The sequence below is a fragment of the Lycium ferocissimum genome, chromosome 6 (genome assembly GCF_029784015.1).
Source record: "Lycium ferocissimum isolate CSIRO_LF1 chromosome 6, AGI_CSIRO_Lferr_CH_V1, whole genome shotgun sequence".
NCBI lineage: Eukaryota > Viridiplantae > Streptophyta > Magnoliopsida > Solanales > Solanaceae > Lycium > Lycium ferocissimum.
Genome location: NC_081347.1, coordinates 57585340 through 57606621, shown reverse-complemented (window position 1 = coordinate 57606621; position 21282 = coordinate 57585340). Strand labels below are relative to the sequence as shown.

Here is a 21282-nt window from a genome sequence, read left to right as displayed (position 1 = left end):
CAAGGTATAAATTTATCATGGGATAAATTTATACCTTATACTAAATATGATACAAAAAATAAGTACTGGGATATCCCAATTTATACCATACATCAAATGCCCCTAAGGGGCCGTTTGGTTCAAAAATAAATTACGCTAGAATAAGTTATACTGAGATTAATTATATTTATCCTCCGTACCGAACGACCCCTTAAGTGAATAGTTTTTCTTATCCTGAGGGAGTATAGGATATTCCGCTGTAAATGCCACTTGTCATCATCCTGTGGAGGACGGAGTTTGAGGTAGCAGGGAGAGAGTCCTCTCATAAACCAACTCTTGTTTTCCTTGTCTCAGCTCCATTTTTGGTCCGAAAACAGTAAGAATGACGGACGTAACAGATGATATACAAGAAGAAATATCTTTCCAGGGATTTGAAGATGATTGTAGGCTTCTTCAAAGCCTACTCAACGATGTTCTTAATAGAGAAGTTGGCCCTCAATTCATGGAAAAAGTTGAACGCACTCGTGTCCTTGCTCAGGTCCACTTTTCATTGCTTCTTTCTTTCCTTCAATGCCTTTATTTTATATATTTTACCACTGGATTTCAATATCTACTATCTGTACATTAAAATAATAATAATTTTAATCTTATATATACAGTATAAATTTTCTCGCGATCAAGTAAATATTTTGTGAGGTGTCATCTGTTTTGTGATATTTCCCTTGTTTTTTTTTCTTCCTTTAATGCCTTTATTTTATAATATTTTATCTGTGTTAGAGTCAGGATTTTTACTAACGTATTTAAAATATTAAAAAAAAAACATAAGAAAAAGCCAAAGAATATTTACTATCCATGCATAAAAAATAATTTTAACCTATATAGACAGTGTAAATTTTCTCTTGGTTGAGTAAATATTTTGTGATGATCAGGTCCTTTGTCTGTTCTTAAAATTGTATGAATTACGTCGATGTTTAGAGAGGAATGATTTTGTTTTATTTTTTTGAGGACACATTGAAGTACTGTTGATTTTCCGTTTGATTATTTATCATGTTTTTTTTTTTTTTTTTTTTTTTTTCATTTTATTTTATATGAAAGATCTGTGCCGTGCATGTGTTGATGGTTATGTATTATCTGGAGGATTGGGGAAAATTACGCTCTATGTCTACTGGGAGAAAGTATTTACGCTACATAGCCCATATTTTGAGTTTGTGTTATGTTTAGCGCAGATCTCTGTATAAACACCTTTTTCTACACTATTGTACACTTCTATACAAGGTTAATGCATTATGTATAATGCTTTCCTCCAGGTATGATGTTGTATATGGGCTACATGGCGTAAATAGTTTCAAAAGCTGTATATTTTTGAAAATATGTGATGGGTCCTCTGTATGTTCGCAAAATTGTGGGAATTACATCGAGTTTTAGAGAGGAACGATTTTGTTTGTTTATTTTAGGACTATAAACACATTGAAGTACTGTTGAATTTTCCTTGCTTGTTTATCATGTGGGTCCCGTTTCATGGGGATCCTAGTAGCTTGGTTGGCTATCTAAACTTTCTACCTTGTTGGTTAATATTCGATTATCCACATAAATTTTTTCTAAAAATAGTGGGTCCCGTTTCATTTCCATGAAAGATCTGTTCCCTGCATGCATTGATGGTTATGTAGTTTCTGGAATTGCTATTTCTCTGTCTGCAGTTCTGCCATTATACATGCATGTGCTCAAAGTCATGTGGATTTAGTGTTTGATGTTCTTTGATGCGTTTGTTTTATGTGTTTCGATACAGAGCTGATACTTATTGAATGATTTATATGTGTAGACTTAGCAAGTTTTAGTATCTATAGCTGATCTTTTGAAATCCCTTTTAACACCCACATTAAAAAATTAATACTCCATCTGTCCCAATTTATGCGACATTTTTCGCTTTTCGTGAGTCAAATGAAGAAATTTTTTTGCCGCGGTTTATTTGTCCTCTAAATATTTTAAATTGTTAATTATTGTGCCTACTAGTACTTTTTATGTAGTTTCTAAATATATAATTTTTTTTCCAAAAAACTTAAATGTTGTATGTCCGAATTCACGGTCAAACTAAAGAGGTTTGACTCTCGAAATTCGAATTGTGTCACATAAATTGGTACGGAGGGACTACATGCTTTACCTGAGCCGAGGGTCTATCAGAAACAGGGGTAAGGTCTAAGGTCTGCATACACCACCCTTCCCAGACCCCAATTGTGAGATTACACTGGGTATGTTGTTGTATTAAAAAATTAATATAATGCAGAAGTTTGCTAAATCTACTGGGTTTTGAATATCTGTTTGTGATTTCTTTTTGCTGTCTCAGTGTATTGATTTCTTTGTTCAAAAGGTCTGTGCTAAGTGTAGAATTTACAACTCAGAGTATAGGGTGTATATATATATATATATATATATATATATATATATATATATATATATATATATATATATATATATATATATATATGTGGTTATACTAATTGGAAGATTTTTTTCTATCTTCAGGGTGCGTGTAACATGAGAATGGCGGGAATTGAGGACACAGCCGAGCTTCTTGAGAAACAACTGGCATCAGAGTTGTCAAAAATGACGCTAGAGGAAGCTCTTGCTCTTGCCCGTACATTTAGCCATTATCTTAATTTGATGGGAATTGCAGAAACACATCATAGGTGAGTTGCCCGCATTTCCCGTTGTTCAGCTATTTCATCTCCTAGCAAGCGCATTATGGCTTGCATATCGTAGGTACGGTAGTAATTCTGAATGTTGAATTTGCTTGGTGATAGATTTCACTGCTTCTCTTTTCGCCTTTCAATAAGAAGGTGTAGGAACCACATAAAGGTAATTTTGATAACTGACTCATGTTTGTAGAGTACGCAAGGCGCGAGGAGTAGCACAAATGTCAAAATCTTGTGATGACATTTTCAACCACCTCTTGCAGAGTGGTATTCCTCCAGATCAGCTTTATGACACGGTTTGCAAGCAGGTCTGCTTTATTCATCCAATTTATCAGATTAAGAAATGTGAAAGTTTTTTTTATCAGGGGTTTTTCTGATTAAGCAAATTTTCTCCTTATTGCAGGCGGTTGAGATTGTTCTCACTGCACATCCCACACAAATAAACCGTCGTACCTTACAATACAAACACATCAGGATTGCAGTGCGTTTTCTTTCCCAGAATGTTTTCCGGAAAAGAGTACAGTTGTATAATAAATAAAACCATCTTTGACCATTGTTGCTCTGTGAATCTTTATTTTTTGTGTAGCACCTTTTGGAATATAATGACAGGCCTGATCTTGGGACTGAAGACAGAGAGATGCTAATTGAAGATCTGGTGGGTGCCATTAAGTGTTGTGGATATTCAAGCCACATATTGAACATCGTTACTGATCCAAAAATCTGTGTGGTTATTGTAGGTCAGAGAGATGACATCTATATGGCAAACAGATGAGCTCCGACGGCACAAACCTACTCCAGTCGATGAAGCTAGGGCTGGTATTTCTTTTTGGAGATTTGTACAAATTCTGATTTCCACTCCTTTTCATTCTAGAAAGACAACCAAGTTAAAAAACCTTGCAGGTTTACATATTGTGGAACAGACGCTGTGGAAAGCTGTACCCCATTATTTACGTCGAGTCAGCAATGCTTTGAAAAAGGTTTTCTATAATATGATCTTTCACACAGTTATAACGAAGGCATACAATATGTTATAATTGGTTCTGCTTCCTCCTTTTAGCATACTGGAAGGCCTCTACCATTGACTTGCACGCCGATAAGATTTGGATCTTGGATGGGGGGCGATCGAGACGGAAATCCAAATGTCACAGCAAAGGTTAAGTTGAATATGCTTATCCATGTAAAAGACTTACTGTTGTATTTCTAAACTCAATTATTTCTTTATACTCTGGTGAATATGGAATTTGCATACATTTTTTTATTTCTTTCTTTTTCTGTGTTCAAATCCCACTATAAATAGAACCTATGTCAGTAAAGTCCTGCTTCTACTTGGGTAATGTTTCTTTTCTCATAACCAGTGATGAAACTTCCTAGTATAAGTTCAGTAAACAATCAGAAGAAAAAAATAAACTTTTGCTCAGCACATTCTTGACGAGAAGCAGAGTTCTTTTGATCCTGCATTCCGTTGTTTGTGTAAGCAAAGCCATAACTTGTACTGATGCGGTAATTTCCATCTATAAAATTAACATATGTTTTTTGTTATTTCAGGTCACAAAAGATGTCTCTCTTCTGTCCAGGTGGATGGCTATTGATCTTTATGTAAGAGAAATAGATAGCCTCAGATTTGAACTTTCCATGAATCAATGCAGTGAAAGATTTGCAAGACTGGCACATGATATCTTAGAAAAAGGTTTGTGTCTCAAAACTCTTTTGGCAATTTGCTCAGTGGTTCATCCTCTTGCTAGGTGATGGTAATGTTTGGCTTTTGGTTTTCAACCATATGTTTAAATCAGTGAGTGACAAATGAATATGGTAACTTTTTAATCAATCAGCTTTCCAAATATTAGAAAACATGATTCAGATTATCAAGAAAGCGAAGGTACCCAATGGTACTCTCTTTTCTTCTTTCCTTTTGATGTCTAAATAAAAATTCCAAGTGCACCGAATTCCAGGAAATACTTCTGAAGATCACCTTGATTCGTGGAATCAATCTTCAAATTGGAGTCAATCAAAACATCAAGGACAACATGCTCCTCCTTTCCCTACACAGCTTCCTACCGGAGCTGATCTGCCCTCTTGCACAGGTAGTACAGATTCATTATCCATTTCATTTATACTGACAACTTCAACTTACATCATCCAATTCAATAATGCCTTAAAAAGGCTCAAATTTCTTCATTCAGCTCGGTCATTATTCATTGTACTCTTAAGTTGATATACTCTCCTTCCCATTTTATGTGATGTTGCTTGACTGGCCATGTAATTTAGGAAAGAGAGAATGACTTTTGAAACTAGTGGTTTAAAACATGCCATAGATACTTGTGTGGCTATAAATAATCTCATTAAGGTTAAAATGGAAGTTTAAAGTTAACTTGTTTCTAAGCATAGAAAGTTATTCTTTTCGTCAAATAAAAAAGGATAGTGCATCACATATACTCCATGATGCATAAACTTTCACATATACTCCATGTTGCATAAACTTTCTCTAGTCTTCTTGTTATTTTCCTTTCGCTGTAGTAAATTGGTAGATATTTTGTTGATTTCCTTGATTGTCAAATAGGGTTTGAGAAATAACGAACGTATACCTATCAGATTGACTTTTTTGCTGTTCCTTCAAGATGCTTCAATGTTTTTGCAGTCAAATAAATTGGAATTTCGGATATCTCTAATCTAGTAGGAGTAACATATAAAAAGAAGTGTCATATCTTATTTTGTTTCAAATCACAGATTTCTTAGGTGTCATTGCAATAAGATCCTTGAATGTCCAATCACTATAAAAACAGATACCATAATATGCTCCCTGTTGTAATACATTATCAATGCTCAAGCTGTAAACTGACATTTGTTGTTTATCATGGTTTCTGAAGTTCAATTTTCTGCTTATTCTGTATCTTTCTCTCCTAAGTTGTTTTCCAATAATAAAATAATGTTAACTTGTTACTGATAAACATAACACATGATCTTTCACAGAATGCAGTGATGTTGAGTCCCACTATCCTAGACTGGCTCTTCCTGGGACAGAATTCATACCACTAAAAAATCAGGTTAAGATGGTTTTATGATTTCACTACAGTTGTCATTCTTGTCTGCCTATGCCCCTCTATCTTCACAAATGATTGTGTTCCTTATTGTTACTTACCCCAGAAAAATACTCTGTTTCTCATGCCTTAGAAATCTTTACAGGATGGTCAGACTACTTCAAAAGTGGGTTCCCTTGCTGTTGATACCAGTAAAACTACTGAAAAGGCATATGGAAATGGAAATATAACACCGCGTTCTGCTTCGTTAAGCGCTAGTCAGCTTCTCCAAAGGAAACTTTTTGCCGAGACCCAGGTTGGAAAGGCCAGCTTCCAAAAGCTACTGGAACCAAGCTCATCACAGAGACCTGGAATTGCGCCTTATAGAATTGTCCTTGGCGATGTAAAAGAAAAGGTATCCTCTTTGTTCCTACAACACTAGTCAAATATGTTCTCTTGCCTCAGACAGAAAAGTTTGTATTGGAATTTGATACATGGAAATTTAAGAATGATAGAATGGTTTCCTTAAGTACTTTCTCGGTACATTTGTCCACGATATGGTACATGATGGTAATGTTCTGATGGTATGATACTGAAAAGAAGTTTCAAAAGACGTCAAGTCAAACAAATCTTTCTTCATTGTTACCCAAATTTCTTTGTAAAATACAATGTATTCCAACAACCAAAACTTTATACTTAATGGCATGAAAAGAGTATAATTACAAATGGTCATTATTGTTATTCATCTTTTCTATGTTAAGTCTCTTGACAGTTTGATTAGAAATGGATTTGATTTTGGTTTAGGTTTGTTTCGTTTCTCAATTGGAAAACAATGTGTATGTTTAGATTTGGTTTTAGAAGAGTGGGTTTATGTGCTGGAAGAATTGTTTTCTGAGTAGCAGTACTTTGACCCCCCCCCCCCCCCCCCCCCTCTTTTTTTTTTTTTTTTTTTTCTGTTTCTGGAAAACAAAGTCAAAGCTGCTGTTCCAGCACACAAAAGCTGTTGCTGTTTGTTTTTACTTGTTTCCACATATGTAAGTCTAAGAATGAAAATGTGGAACCTACAGTCAAGGTTCTTCAAGAGGGAATTTCCACATAGCATAGTCATTTTGATAATTTGGTTTGCCAGATGGATCTTACTGCTAATATATGGTCGATGAATGAACTTTTAGTTGTAACTAAGTAGTGCCTGAGTACAACCACTTCCAACGAGTGCCCAGTTCTAGGTAGGTTTTTCTTTGTTAAGCAAGAAATTGGTAGGTAGATATGAGAATAATAAATCGAAATTGATTTGGCACACATTAGTAGAATTTTCTAATTTGTGGAGGTAGTTTCCTGAACCAAATAAGGATGTGAATTCTTGTCATGATGAAGGACAAGCTTGTATCCTCTATATTCAGTCTACTTGTGTGTAATATGTGCAAATAGATGTTTATTCCCATGCATCTTTGTCTGGAGGAACTCACCTTTCTGATGTTTGAGGAGTTGAGGATAGGCTAATATCCTATTATGTGGCTACTGATTAATGTGATGGCTTGACGATGTTTGAGAAATAACAGAAAATAAAATGCTGTTTTCTATAAATAATTTTGTGCTATTTGGTAATAGTAAATAACAGTCCTATTTCCGAATGCTTTTGTATATTGATGAAGTGGAACTGTGTTGAAGTATGTATTAATAAAGCTAATATGTCACTAAAATGGAGAACTTAGTTTGATCCCAGACTAGGATGTATCTATAGTTGATGGAGTATATCTCGTAGACTTATAAAGGGGACTGCTGCTTACACATAAGAAGAATATTGTTGGGTTTGACAGTTAGTTTCTTTCTTGAAATGTAGTAACTTCCTTTGATGAATAATTGGTGGGATGGAAGTTGATTGATTAATTCACAATGAGGAATTATATCAATGTTGCAATTGCTTTCGATGTTCCATATGGAACAACGAAATTTAGAAGTTCTTATAGGCCTTAAAATTGAATGTTCAACTAGTGATTTTCTTTTTGCAACTAGTGATTTTCTTTTTGTTCTTTATGCCATAGTGTTTGATGATGGTAATCTTTTCTAAATTCAGCTCCTCAAGACACGGAAGCGTCTGGAGCTTCTTCTTGAAGATCTTCCGTGTGACCATGATCCTTGGGATTATTATGAAACATCACATCAGCTTTTGGAACCGCTGCTATTGTGCTATGACTCGCTGGTACAAGTCAATCCTCGTTGCTTTCATAATCCATTTATGCACCTTCTAATTATTACTATTTAAGATTCGAGAGTAAAAAACTACTAATAATCATGGACAGCTCCTAGTTCTCAAAAATGTAAATATTGGGTTCCTTGCAGCAATCATGTGGTTCTGGGGTTCTAGCTGATGGGAGGCTTGCTGACCTAATCAGGCGAGTTGCTACATTTGGGATGGTCTTAATGAAGCTTGATCTTCGTCAGGTATATGTTTTTTCATGTTATTGGTGAGTTTTGGTGAAACACGTGCTTATATTCAATCCAATGAATTAGGAATCTGGTAGGCACTCTGAGGCTCTTGATGCTATCACGAAATACTTGGACATGGGTACATATAGTGAGTGGGATGAAGAACAAAAGCTGGACTTTCTGATTAAAGAGCTAAAGGGAAAAAGGCCTTTGGTTCCTCCTACTATAGAGGTAAGATAATGTACTTCTATCCTATTTTAAGTGTATTGCTTAGTTATCTTTGTGTTTGTTTAATTGATCTGATCTCCAGTGCCTTCACAGGAGGAAAAGAATGCGATTTAGTAGAACCCATTTAAAACTAGAGATAGCTTGCCTGCCCAAAAATGTAGGCAACGAAGTACCTTTAGGAGTGGTTAGTACTGGCAGCTGTATCTCTATCCTGTCATTTGCTTAAAGCTCTGCATCCCTCTATCTGCGAATAATATGGGAACCTTTAAGCTTTAACTGATAACAACCATAAAATGTGTATGTTCCTTAATTTTGAATTATCATTTTCTTTTGATTAAAATGTTGTAGGACCTTAATTGTGTTCCAAACTATTAATCCTGTCTTCTTCTTTTTCTTTTCAGTTTTCCACTACATATATTGGCGTGTCAAATTTATATTTGATGAAATCCCTGCATTCATATGCTTTGATGTTGGCAAAATAGTGGTTAACTTTCAATGTCACTACCATGTAACATAATTAACTGATTTTGTTAGTTTGTTAGGGCTCGTATGGGATGCGGGATGGGATAGACAAGAATATCCCATGGGATTAGCTATCCCACCTTCTATATGTGGGATGGGATAGACAAGAATGTCCATGCAGAATTAGAATATCGAGCAATGGTTGTAGCAACTTGTGAGCTGGTTTGGATCAAATAATTGCTCAGAGAATTAAAGCTGGAGAAATCAGTCAGATGGAACTTGCGTGTGATAATCAAAGTGCATTTCATATTGCATCTGGCTGTCACTTCATCAGGGAAAATATTCTCTAGGAGATATTGTTACAAAATTTGTGAAGTCAAATGACCAGCTTGCGGACATATTCACCAAGTTCCTTATTGGTATTCGTATTAGTTACATCTGTAACAATCTTGTTACGTATGACTTACATACACCGGCTTGAGGGGGAGCGTTAGATAGTTAATGTTATATTTATACTTAGTGTCCCACATTGGACAAGAGCACATGTACTCATGATATTCCATCTATATAAACAGACAGAAGCGTAGGGCATATTAACTATGAATTCTCATAAACACTTTTCTCTCATGTTATACTTCTCACATAAGGAAGGTCTAAAATAGAATCTACCTTATGCTATGGAACAGAGATAGTCATTTAACGTTGTCAGGAAAGGCCTAAATCTCTTTTAAATGGAGCAGACTGAATGGATTTGGCCCTTGGAGCAGCTACATTAGCTGTCCACTGTAGCTGGGTGGTAGTGCTTGTCTTCCCTTTTCTCGTGCAAGTTATATCCTAAATTTTTTGTCTCTGCAGGAGAAACCCAACACTCAGTCATATACTGGTCCAACTTTATTCTTCTTCTTGATTTCTAAGGGAGGAAACTTGATAGCCTAGAGTTGAGTATTTGGTGGTATTTATCGCAGATAGAAGAAGTAGATAGATAACTAATTCTTGGATTGGGAAGTGATATCGGGTAGTGAGTATCAAAAATGAAATAGTTGGTTTTTTGTCATGTGATAGAAAAATCCATGTGACAATTTTAGTTGGATGATTTCTATTACTTGGAGCCAAAGGATGATTTACTTGGAGCCAAAGAATGCATTGTTTGGAGCCAAAGATGCATTGCTTGGAGCCAAAGATGTGGAGGAGAATTGAAATGCCATGTAGCACATTTGGAGCCCAAGTCATTTTATCCCTATAAAATGAGAGGCAATTCTTCTTTGTTCATCATCCCAAAATTCATACAATCCTTTGTAGTGAGTAGAGAGTTGAGAGAGCAATTCTCTTAAGTGTAATTGGGAAATCTCTCCTTTCTTTGTTAATAATAAAAAGACAATTGTTCTCTGGTGGACGTAGGATCATTTTGATCCGAACCACGTTAAATCTTGTATTCTTTCTTTTACGTTTCCGCTAACAATTGGTATCAGAGCGTTAGGAATCTTTGAAGATCCTACGAGGAAGAACAAGCAAAGATGAGTTCCATGAAGTTTGAAATCGATAGATTCAGTGGACGCAACACCTTCAATATCTGGAAGATCCAGATGATGGCGTTACTGCGGAGGGAAGGTTCAATCCATGCTATTGACGGAAAGTATCCCGATGGTACATCGGCTTCCGATAAGGAGAAGATTGAAGGAGATGCATTGAGTGTAATCCAATTGTCCCTTGCACCTAACGTGCTTTGTAAAGTGAGTACAAGTACGAAGAGAGACGACGACGAGTTATGGGACAAGCTACAAGGGCTTTACCAGGACCAATTGGTGACAACAAGGATGTTGTTACAACGGCGTCTTCACACATTTAAGATGGGGTTAGGTACTTCGTTACAAGATCATTTAGACGCTTTCAATAAACTTGTCATGGACTTACAGATTGCAGGAATTAAAAAGGACGAGGAGACGCCACACGTGCTTTGCTATCTTCGTTGACTTCGAGGATATCGTGATATCGAGAATTCGATGATGTATAGCAAGCGAGCCTATCAACCTTGAGCAAGTGCGGCAAGCAAAGACTTAACTGCAGTGATGTGTGGAGGCATTTTGAAGGAGATAAAGATGATCGGGCAAGTGGGCTCTTTGTGAGAGGCCGGACAACAGGAAGGAGCAAATCGAAGCATAGATCAAAGTCTCGTGTGAACAAGAAGAATGCACATTGTTCAGGCATGAAGAAGGGCACTTTGAATGAGATTGCCCAACATCAAAGGCCAAGGAAAAGGCGAGTGCATCCACAGTTGAACAGGTACATGATTCTGATAATGATTATGTGCTTACAACATCAAACAATAATGGAAGTTATGGAAACAAATGGGTGTTAGACTCAGCTTGTACTCTGCATATGACGTTCCGAAAAGACTGGTTTAGCAGCTATGAGAAAAGTGGAGGAACCGTAGTAATGGGCAATAATGCAACTTGTGCAATAGTTGGCATTGGCTCAGTTCGGGTTCGCTGCCATGATGGAGCCGTGAGGACTATTACACAAGTCCGTCATGTTCCCCGATGAAGAAGAATTTGATCTCCCCTGGTGCTGGATGAACAAGGCTACAAGTACATGAGCGAAGGAGGAACTATAAAGGTGACTAAAGGTTCTTTTTTTTTTTTTTCTTTTTTCTTTTGATGACATGGGAACCTGCAGCCGCTACCCTAGGTGACTAAAGGTTCTTTAATCATCTTTGAAAGGCAAGCTGGAGGATGGCCTTTACACATTGCGAGTGAAGCACCATTGTTGGCTCTGCAAATGCATCTACAGTGCAGTTATCTAATGATGACAAGGCAAGATTATGGCACATGAGATTGGGTCATATGAGCGCACGTGGACTGGAGATGTTGAGCAACCGTAACCTTTTGAAAGGTGAGAAGATCAGCACACTTGAATTTTGTGAGCACTGCGTTCTAGGGAAGCAGAAGAAGGTCAGCTTCAGCACTAGTAAGCACACGACCGGAGGGGTGCTAGACTACATCCATTCAGATTTATGGGGTCCCTCTAAACTTCCATCTAAGGGCGGAAAGAGGTATCTTCTCACTTTTATTGATGATTTCTCACGAAAGGTTTGGGTGAGTTTTTTGAAGGCGAAAAGTGATGCTTTTGAAGCATTTAAAGAGTGGAAGATTTTGGTTGAGAACCAAATGGAGCGAAAAATCAAATATCTTCGCACAGAAAATGGCTTGGAGTTTTGCAGTGAAGAGTTTAATGATTTCTGCAAGGTTCATGGCATCTTAAGACATAGGACTGTCAGGCATACCCCACCGCAGAATGGAGTTGCCGAGAGGATGAACGAGAACTCTTCTTGAAAAGGCTCGTTGTATGCTCCTACAAGCCAAAATGTCCAAGGTATTTTGGTCAAGATTCACCGGCGTCGCTCATATTGTTAATCGATCTCCAGCAAGCAATCGACTTTAAGACTCCGAATGAGGTATGGTCAGGTGAACCCTCTAACTATTCATATTTTTAAGTATTTGGGTGTCCAGCTTATTATCATGTTAATGAAGGAAAGCTTAAACCAAGGGCCAAGAAGGCCATATTTTTAGGGTATGTGGATGGAGTAAAAGGGTACAAACTTTGGTGTTTGTCTTTACTCAAATTTATAGTTAGTGGAGATGTCACTTTTTATGCATCCTCTATACTTGATCCCCGTAAAGTTTCTGTGGAGTTTTCAGGAAACGAGAACAACGAGCAGGTGGAGCTTCCGGTGGAGCTTACCAAGGAAAAGGATTAAGAGACTCAGGTTAAAGATGAGTCAAAAGATGTAGATCTTGAAGAACTTGCATTCAATTAACCATACACAATTGCGAAGGGAAGGGAGAAGAGGCAGACACGAAGACCGGAACGCCTTATAGATCAAGCCAATCTGATTGCATATGCGTTCGTAGCTTCAGAAGAAGAGATTAAAGATCTTGAGCCCTCCTCGTATGTTGAAGCAACTTCTTGCAAGGATGTTGCACATGACAGAAGAGATGAAGTCTCTTCACAAGAATCAGACATGGGTCTTAGTGAAAAGGTAAAAAGGGAAGAGGATAGTTGGATGCAAATAGGTCTATAGAAAGAAAGAAGGAATTCCAGAAGTGGAAGATGCTAGGTTCAAGGCGAGATTGGTTGCAAAGGGTTTCAGTCAGAAGTAGGGAATTGACTACAGTGAGATTTTCTCTCCGGTCGTGAAGCATAGCTCAATTCGCGTGCTACTAGCAGTGGTTGCACATTTTGACTTGGAGCTTCAACGACTTGATGTCAGCGCTTTCTTACATGGTGATCTAGAAGAGACAATCTATATGGATCATCTCAAGGTTTCTAGCCGGGGAAAAGAAGATCATGTATACCAACTAAAGAAGTCTTTGTATGGTTTGAAGCAATCCCCCAGACGGTTGGTACAAAAGGTTTGATGCATTCATGACTACACGTGAATTCTCGAGTGCATTTGATAGCTGTGTGTATCACAAGAAGATGTCTGGTAACTTAATGATTTATTCTTGTTGTATGTTCATGATATGCTTATTGCTGCTAACAACATTACAGAGATAAATGCTTTAAAGAAACTGTTAAGTAAGGAATTTGACATGAAGGATTTGGGGCCGCAAAGAAAATCCTTGGTATGGAGATTTCAAGAGAAGACGGTGTTGTACATCTTTCTCAGAAGAGGTACATTGAAAGGGTTCTCGAGAGATTCAATATGCATACGTGCAAACCTGTAAGTACACCGTTAGCTCCTCATTTTAAACTTTCAGAGTTACAAATGTCTCGGTCCGAAGATGAGGTGGAGCATATGTCAAAGGTTCCTTATGCCAGCGCAGTTGGTAGCATTATGTATGCTATGGTATGACACGTCCAGATATTGCTCAATTTGTAAGTGTGGTAAGTAGATACATGTCCAACCTAGGAAAGAGGCATTGGGAAGCTGTCAAGGGGATATTGAGACATCTCAAGGGAGCTTCTGATGTTGGTCTGACCTTTCAAAAAGGTGGTGGAGGTATTTCAATTCTCGGTTATGTGGATTCTGACTATGCAGGGGATCTTGACAGAAGGAGGTCCACAACTGGATACATCTTTACTCTTGTTGGCAGTGCCGTTAGTTGGAAATCGACTTTGCAGTCGATTGTCGCTTTGTCTACGACAGAAGCAGAATACATGGCAGCAGCGGAGGCGGTGAAAGAAGCTATCTGGTTGAAAGGTTTGGTGGCAGAATTGAGTTTGGTTCAGCAGGAATCAACCCTTAGATGTGATAGTCAGAGTGCTATTCATCTGATTAAAAATCAGAGATTTCATGAGCGCACTAAACACATTGATGTCAGATTTCATTTTATTCGAGATGTTGTTGAAGAGGGAACTATCAAGGTCGTGAAGGTTATCACAGACGATAACGTGCAGACATGCTGACCAAGATAGTCCCGCTCGCTAAGTTTGCACATTGCAAGGACTTAGCGCAGTGCGCATCAAGCCGATGCAACTCGAGAGAACAGGTTGTTAGGTGGAGGTTGTATGTTCAACAATGGTTTGATTCTTCTTGTTTCTTACAATGGGGTTGCCCAGTAAGCTTAGAAGTTTTGGCCGGAGTTGTTCATACGCATGCTCGTGACGCAAACCAAGGTGGAGATTGGAATAGTTGATTTTTTGTCATGTGATAGAAAAATCCATGTGACAATTTTAGTTGGATGAGTTCTATTACTTGGAGCCAAAGGATGATTTACTCGGAGCCAAAGAATGCATTGCTTGGAGCCAAAGAGGCATTGCTTGGAGCCAAAGATGTGGAGGAGAATTGGAATGCCATGTAGCACACTTGGAGCCCAAGTCATTTTATGCCTTTAAAATGAGAGGCAATTCTTCTTTGTTCATCATCCCAAAATTCATACAATCCTTTGTAGTGAGTAGAGAGTTGAGAGAGCAATTCTCTTAAGCGTAATTGGGAAATCTCCCCTTTCTTTGTTAATAATAAAAAGACAACTGTTCTCTGGTGGACGTAGGATCATTTTGATCCGAACCACGTTAAATCTTGTATTCTTTCTTTTACGTTTCCGCTAACAAACCATATCATTATACTCTTTTAGTATATTAAGTAACAAGGTAGATAGCTGATTCTTGGATGGGAAAATGATATCGGAGAGTGAGTAAACTACCGAGTACCTAATTTTTACCATTTGAGTAGAATTGTATTCATCTTGCAATTAAATTAGCTGCCAAAGTCCGTGGCCTGAGTTCCTTTATTAGATTGCTAGTTCCTATTCTTCGTCTTGGATCTGATTCTTTTTTTAATCCTTCTTTTATAGGTTCCGCCTGATGTGAAAGAAGTCTTGGACACGTTCAAAGTAGCAGCTGAATTAGGAAGTGATTCACTTGGAGCTTATGTTATTTCCATGGCTTCAAATGTATGATCAATATCCATATGGTGTACATTTAGACTACCTTTTGGCAGTGGTGGATGGTTCAGCGAAATCTGCATAAAGGATACCTGATCTTAAGTTTTGAGCTACTTGTTTCCATTACCTATTATGTACTAACATTTTGATGTTATCTTCAATTGGCAGGCCAGTGATGTCCTAGCTGTAGAACTTTTACAGAAGGATGCACGCCTTGCTGTTGCTGGGGAGCTAGGCAGACCTTGTCCCGGTGGAACGTAAGACTGACATCTTTTTAGTTGCAGATGCAATAACAGAACTTACCCAAAAACTTATGTGCATTTGGATGTCTGGCTGTGCAATAATTTTTGAGAATTGATTGTGACCTATATTCATTCAGTTGGGCTAATGTTAAGCCAATGAATTGTCATTTCAATGTTCATCTTTTTGGTACTTGCAGAATTTCCATTGTAGTTTACAATTCTTATTCTTTAGCTGCATTGAGACAAGTACAGATGCCTACAGGGAGATCTCTTTTCCCCTTTAGATGATTGGATATAATCTTTATGTCCTCCCATCTAGTTCTTTTTTGCATTCTAGGCTTAATGCTTTACTGTAGCTGGTTTCAGCGTTTTCCTATTGTGGTTCATAGAAAATTGTTTGATCTGGTTCCAAGGGAATTAGATTTATTGTCGAGTGCTACATTAACAGAATTATGTTCACGTGTATTCTCATGCACCTTGTAGGTTTATGTGGAAATCATACCTAGCAGGGGTGATGGATCCCAGTTTCCAGACAAATAATGTTGTAATACTCGAAATTTTACTTATGCAACCATGATTGCAGAGTACTATCTGATTTTCTGTTTTCATATAAGACATATTGGCTAGATTAATATCTAATTGCCTAGTAGCATTTCTGCACTGAAACCAGTTGAGATGAGTTGTAAAATTAACATTGTAGCTCACACAGCCAGACCATTTTAAGGGAATATACCGATTGAAAAGAGGTAATGCTTATATGACTACGAAAATAGTGCTAAATATTTCATGTGTTTCAACAGAATGCGGGTGGTTCCTCTGTTTGAGACCGTGAAAGACTTGAGGGAAGCTGGCTCGGTGATTAGAAGATTACTATCAATTGATTGGTACAGGGACCACATCATAAAGAACCACAATGGACATCAGGAGGTATTTATGTCATGATGCATTAGGCTATTCAAAAAAGTTTCACTTTTGGGCTTAGCTTAGCTCATGGTTGGTGTGCACAGGTTATGGTTGGTTATTCTGATTCTGGCAAAGATGCTGGCCGTTTCACTGCTGCATGGGAGCTTTACAAAGCTCAAGAAGATGTTGTAGCTGCATGTAATGAATTTGGCATTAAAGTCACTCTGTTCCATGGGCGCGGTGGAAGCATTGGCCGTGGTGGTGGTCCTACATACCTTGCAATTCAATCCCAGCCACCCGGCTCTGTTATGGTTTGTTTTGAGTTGAACTGTCTTGAAGCTCCTAATATATTACTTGCATGTACACGCTATGAACCTGAAGATTTCCTTGAATTACATTATGGGTACATTCAAATCAGGTTTCTCATACCCATATAGTTCCTGTAACTATGTGGTAGTAACTGGTTACTCCATCTTAATGTCATAATAAGGAGAGTTTATGAGGATGAAAATTGGTTTTACTGAAGACATCTTATATTTTCATAATGAAGAGGGAGCGGAAGAGGGATGCGGATGTGTTCATCACCCTCTTACCTTCTAGTCTGAATTGCCACAAATTTCCTCCGTGGTTGTCTTGCTTCCTCTTCGTCTAAGACTTCCTTTTAACTTCCAATCTGACCACTCACAAAGTCACAATCTGCTCTCTTAACGTACGCATAAAATTTGGTTAGATTATCAAAAATATGGCTCCAATCCATGGACATTAGTTTACTGATTCTTGAACTCTAACCAGTTGAAGTTTTTATTCCTTAAGTAGTAGAACAGTTTGAGAACGATAAGTAATCTCTGCTTTTGCTGTCAGAAAAGCCTTAATATCACCTCTGTGTATGCACTAAGAAGTTCTTTCTAATTTGTTGCTGAAATTATCAGGGAACTCTTAGATCTACGGAACAAGGAGAAATGGTGCAGGCAAAATTTGGATTACCCCAAATGGCTGTTCGGCAGCTAGAGATATACACTACAGCTGTTCTACTTGCTACTTTACGTCCCCCACAGCCTCCGAGGGAACAAAAATGGCGTAATCTGATGGAAGACATATCAAATTTGAGCTGCAAGAGTTACAGAAGCACAGTATATGAAAACCCCGAGTTCCTTACTTACTTCCACGAAGCGACACCTCAGGCTGAGTTGGGATTTCTCAACATTGGTAGCCGTCCAACAAGGAGAAAGAGTTCAGGTGGAATCGGTCAACTCCGTGCAATTCCATGGATATTCGCATGGACCCAAACAAGATTTGTCCTCCCTGCATGGCTAGGAGTTGGAGCAGGCTTGAAGGGTGTTTGTGACAAGGGACATACAGAAGACTTGCGAGCAATGTATAGAGAATGGCCCTTCTTCCAGTCAACTGTTGATCTTATAGAGATGGTTTTAGGGAAAGCAGACAGTCCTATAGCCAAGCATTATGATGATGTTCTAGTGTCTGAGTCACGTAGAGAACTCGGTGCAGAAATGCGGAGGGAGCTCTTGACAACAGGAAACTATGTCCTATTGGTTACTGGTCATGAGAAACTATCAGCAAACAACCGTAGCTTGCGGAGGTTGATCGAGAGCAGGCTTCCATATCTTAACCCAATGAATATACTGCAGGTGGAGATATTAAAGAGGTTGAGACGTGACGAGGATAACAATAAGCTTAGAGACGCATTGCTTATTACCATAAATGGCATTGCTGCCGGTATGAGGAACACCGGCTGAAGGCCGATAAATTCAGCTACATAGACCTTTAAGTATTTGATAAAAAATCTTTACAGTACTTATGCAGAATATAAAAAAATCAGTGTTTATCCTTCGATAACCTATCAGTAGTCTTGATTTTCTTGACCTTCCTCTGGTGAATTTTGTGGTTAAGCATTTGAACGATCAAACAGCTAAGGTCTTTTATCGAATGAAATGACTTGGTGTATCTGCTTGTTTTACATATCCAATAGCTCATATTAATTAGGTTTGGGCAGAACCGAAGAGTAAGTCACAATAGATTCTCAAGAAAATTATGCGAAAAACAGATTTATGGAGACAAGATCAGGTTAACTATGTAAGCTAGTGTTCTTATGGAGGTGACCATTGCTGCATGTCCTAATGGAATATTCACTGTAAATTCTTACTACCAATTTACCCTGAAAGATAAATGAGCTTTGCTCTTATAGGCCTATATGGCATGAGACAATAGTTGCCTATCGGCTATCATACTGAGTTATTGATACAAATCAATTGCAATCAGTAGATAAACATATACAACACTGTTTATTATATTATCTTGATATTCCAGCTAGGCCCTTTCTGAGTTTCAGCTTATCATAAATGTTAAAGTAGTTATGGGAATTATTTAAAAATAATTAAACTGATCATAGTAGATAGATAATTAATTATGACTCTCTTATTTGAATTAACTTGATCATTAATTAAGGACCCAGGAGAAATGAGTTTTTATTGCTGACCTGAAAATTAATTATCGAAGTTCACAAGGAGCAATGATTAAGAAGACCCTAATGGCTATCCAAATTCTAGGAGTAGGCGATAGATGTTGCCACCCATTTACAGTCCTCTAATAACAGTAAGAGTTTAGCTTATATAGTATAAAAAATATTTGCATTACCAGATCACACCGTGAAGCCAAGTAACTTAGCTTGGATTGATATCCTGCAAAACAAGTGAGTGATGTTAAGTTTGTGGGCCTGACTGCGGGGTGGCAGGGGCGTCAGCCCTCTGTAATGGGCGAAGCAAGGGGCTGAATATTTTAAAGTAGTCCGTAAGTTACTTGAAAAATAGCTTGAAGACACCCTAGAAACTCTAGGGTTATGGGGTTTTGGCAGCCGAGATAAACTTGGCTTAATTGGTGTATTTTGTAATCATCTTTGATTGAGAGAGTTGGTGACGTTTTCTTCCCCTTGAGGGTCTCCCAAATAAAATTGTGTGTTCTTTACTCTCGTTATTATTGTTTTCATTATTGTTGTCTTGTAACAAATGATTCGCTATAATAGCTAAAATTACACTAAATATGTAAAATCTCTTTAAGCTGCCGTGTACATAAGCTAAATTCATTAGAAAACGAAAATAATTGGCCTAAGGGTGGTCTCAATTTTTTTTTTCCTGTTTAATCGGCCATCTGGTATCAAGAACTCACATATGCACTAATTTCTGTATAAAGAAAATCGACAAACCACATTAAACCGATAATCCGAGTCAAATCGAGAAAAAAATTTGATAAGTGGTTTGGTTTGACTTGGTTTGATAATGAAAACAAAAATCCGACCATAATTGATTTGATTTGCTTTTAATTAAAAAAACAAACCAAACCAAACCAAACCGACAATACATATATACAATTTCTAAAATATTTTATACATAAAAATATTTATTTGTAATGCGATTTATAAATATTTCTTAAACTTTTTCATAGTTTTTGTCTTTTAACATATTATTTCAAGCTTGGACTAAATTTTGAATGATCCAATAAGTTTTATATCCCATAACTGTTAGCAACTCAAATAAAGTTTAAACTAAAACCAAATCAATACTAATGCTAACAAAAAAAATCAATTCTATCACTAGGAATGACAATAATGTTGGATATTAGTTTTCATGTAGGTCACTTGACCAAATCATATTATAATATTATGCTTTTTAGTTAAAAAAAAAAAGAAAAAAAAAACAATAATGCTGGATATCTATTCTTTAGTTTTGCATTGGTTTAGATAGTGAAAATATATAACTTAATTTATTTTTGTCATGTAATTAATACTTATTGGCTACTTATTTTAGCATGAGTTAGTATTTTATTAGATTATGATCATTTTCATTATGGCTTATTAATTAGCAATATTTATTTTATGCGATTTCATTATCTTTTTTGTTGAATATTGTGAAGTTGAGAAGATATTCAAGCCAATTCCTACTCAAAAGCGAAAAGAAATAAAATGAAACTTTTTTCTTTGTTGGTTTTCGAGTGTTATTGGGATTTAGATCCTTTCTAGGAAAAGATTAGACCTAGTATTATAATACATGCTAGCTAGGATTTATTAAGAAGGACATAACATAGAACCTAAAAGTATTCAATCATGTAACTTACTTTCTCCCTTGATACTAGTAAAAGTGTCGAACGTTCTCCGTGGACTAGGATCATATCGATTCGAACCACTTTAATTCTTTGTGTTTTTATCGTTTCCACAGTAACAATTGGTATCAGAAGCCTACAGGTTGTGAGATCTAGGAAACGAGGAGACTATGGCATCTATGTTAGTTTGAGGTAACAAATTTTGATGAGCGAAGTAATAACTTCAACATCTGGAAGATCAAGATCATGGCGTTGTTACGGAGAGAAGGATCAGTCTATACTTTGGACCACTCGTATCCCGAAAATACAAAAGAGATCGAGAAACAGAAGATTGAGATGGATGCGTTTAGCGCAATTCAATTATTATTATCAGATAGCGTGTTATGTGAAGTCAATACCGAGAAAACAACTGCGAGTTTGTGGAAAAAACTTGAAGATCTCTACCAGAAGAAATCAATAACAACTAGAATGTTGTTAAGGCGGCGTTACACCTTGATATGAAGACGGTACAACTACGGGATCGTCTTGATCTTTTTAATAAATTGGCTATGGATCTTACTTTAAATGCTGATATTAAAGTGGGAGATAAAGAACTAGCGTGCACTTTACTATTTTCATTATCACCAGCGCACAAAGACATAGTTAATTTAATGATGTACAGTAAGGAGGTGGTCACGTTACATATGGTAAGAATGCATTGAATTGGGATGAATTAAGAAACCATATCAACAATGGTGAGAAAGAGGACCATAGTGAGGGTTTGACGGCTAGAGGTCGCTCGAGCCAAAGAGGGAGAGGCAAATCAGTAGCTAGGTCAAAGTCTAAGAAAAAAGTGAGTAGGAAG

At 37.2% G+C, this 21282-nt stretch overlaps 1 protein-coding gene across 1 annotated transcript; it reads left to right on the top strand.

Moving 5' to 3' along the window:
• The first annotated feature begins 335 nt into the window (after window positions 1–335).
• LOC132059882 (phosphoenolpyruvate carboxylase 4) lies at window positions 336–18290 on the top strand. Its single transcript, XM_059452725.1, has 20 exons — window positions 336–517; window positions 2500–2663; window positions 2863–2977; window positions 3073–3150; window positions 3256–3324; window positions 3407–3485; window positions 3570–3646; window positions 3727–3822; window positions 4215–4356; window positions 4619–4750; window positions 5637–5710; window positions 5850–6098; window positions 7758–7883; window positions 8024–8125; window positions 8195–8341; window positions 15094–15192; window positions 15352–15440; window positions 16226–16352; window positions 16433–16639; window positions 17258–18290. The coding sequence occupies exons 1-20, from the start codon at window positions 362–364 to the stop codon at window positions 18080–18082; spliced, it is 3153 nt and encodes a 1050-aa protein (XP_059308708.1). The 5' UTR covers window positions 336–361; the 3' UTR covers window positions 18083–18290.
• Window positions 18291–21282: the final 2992 nt, after the last annotated feature.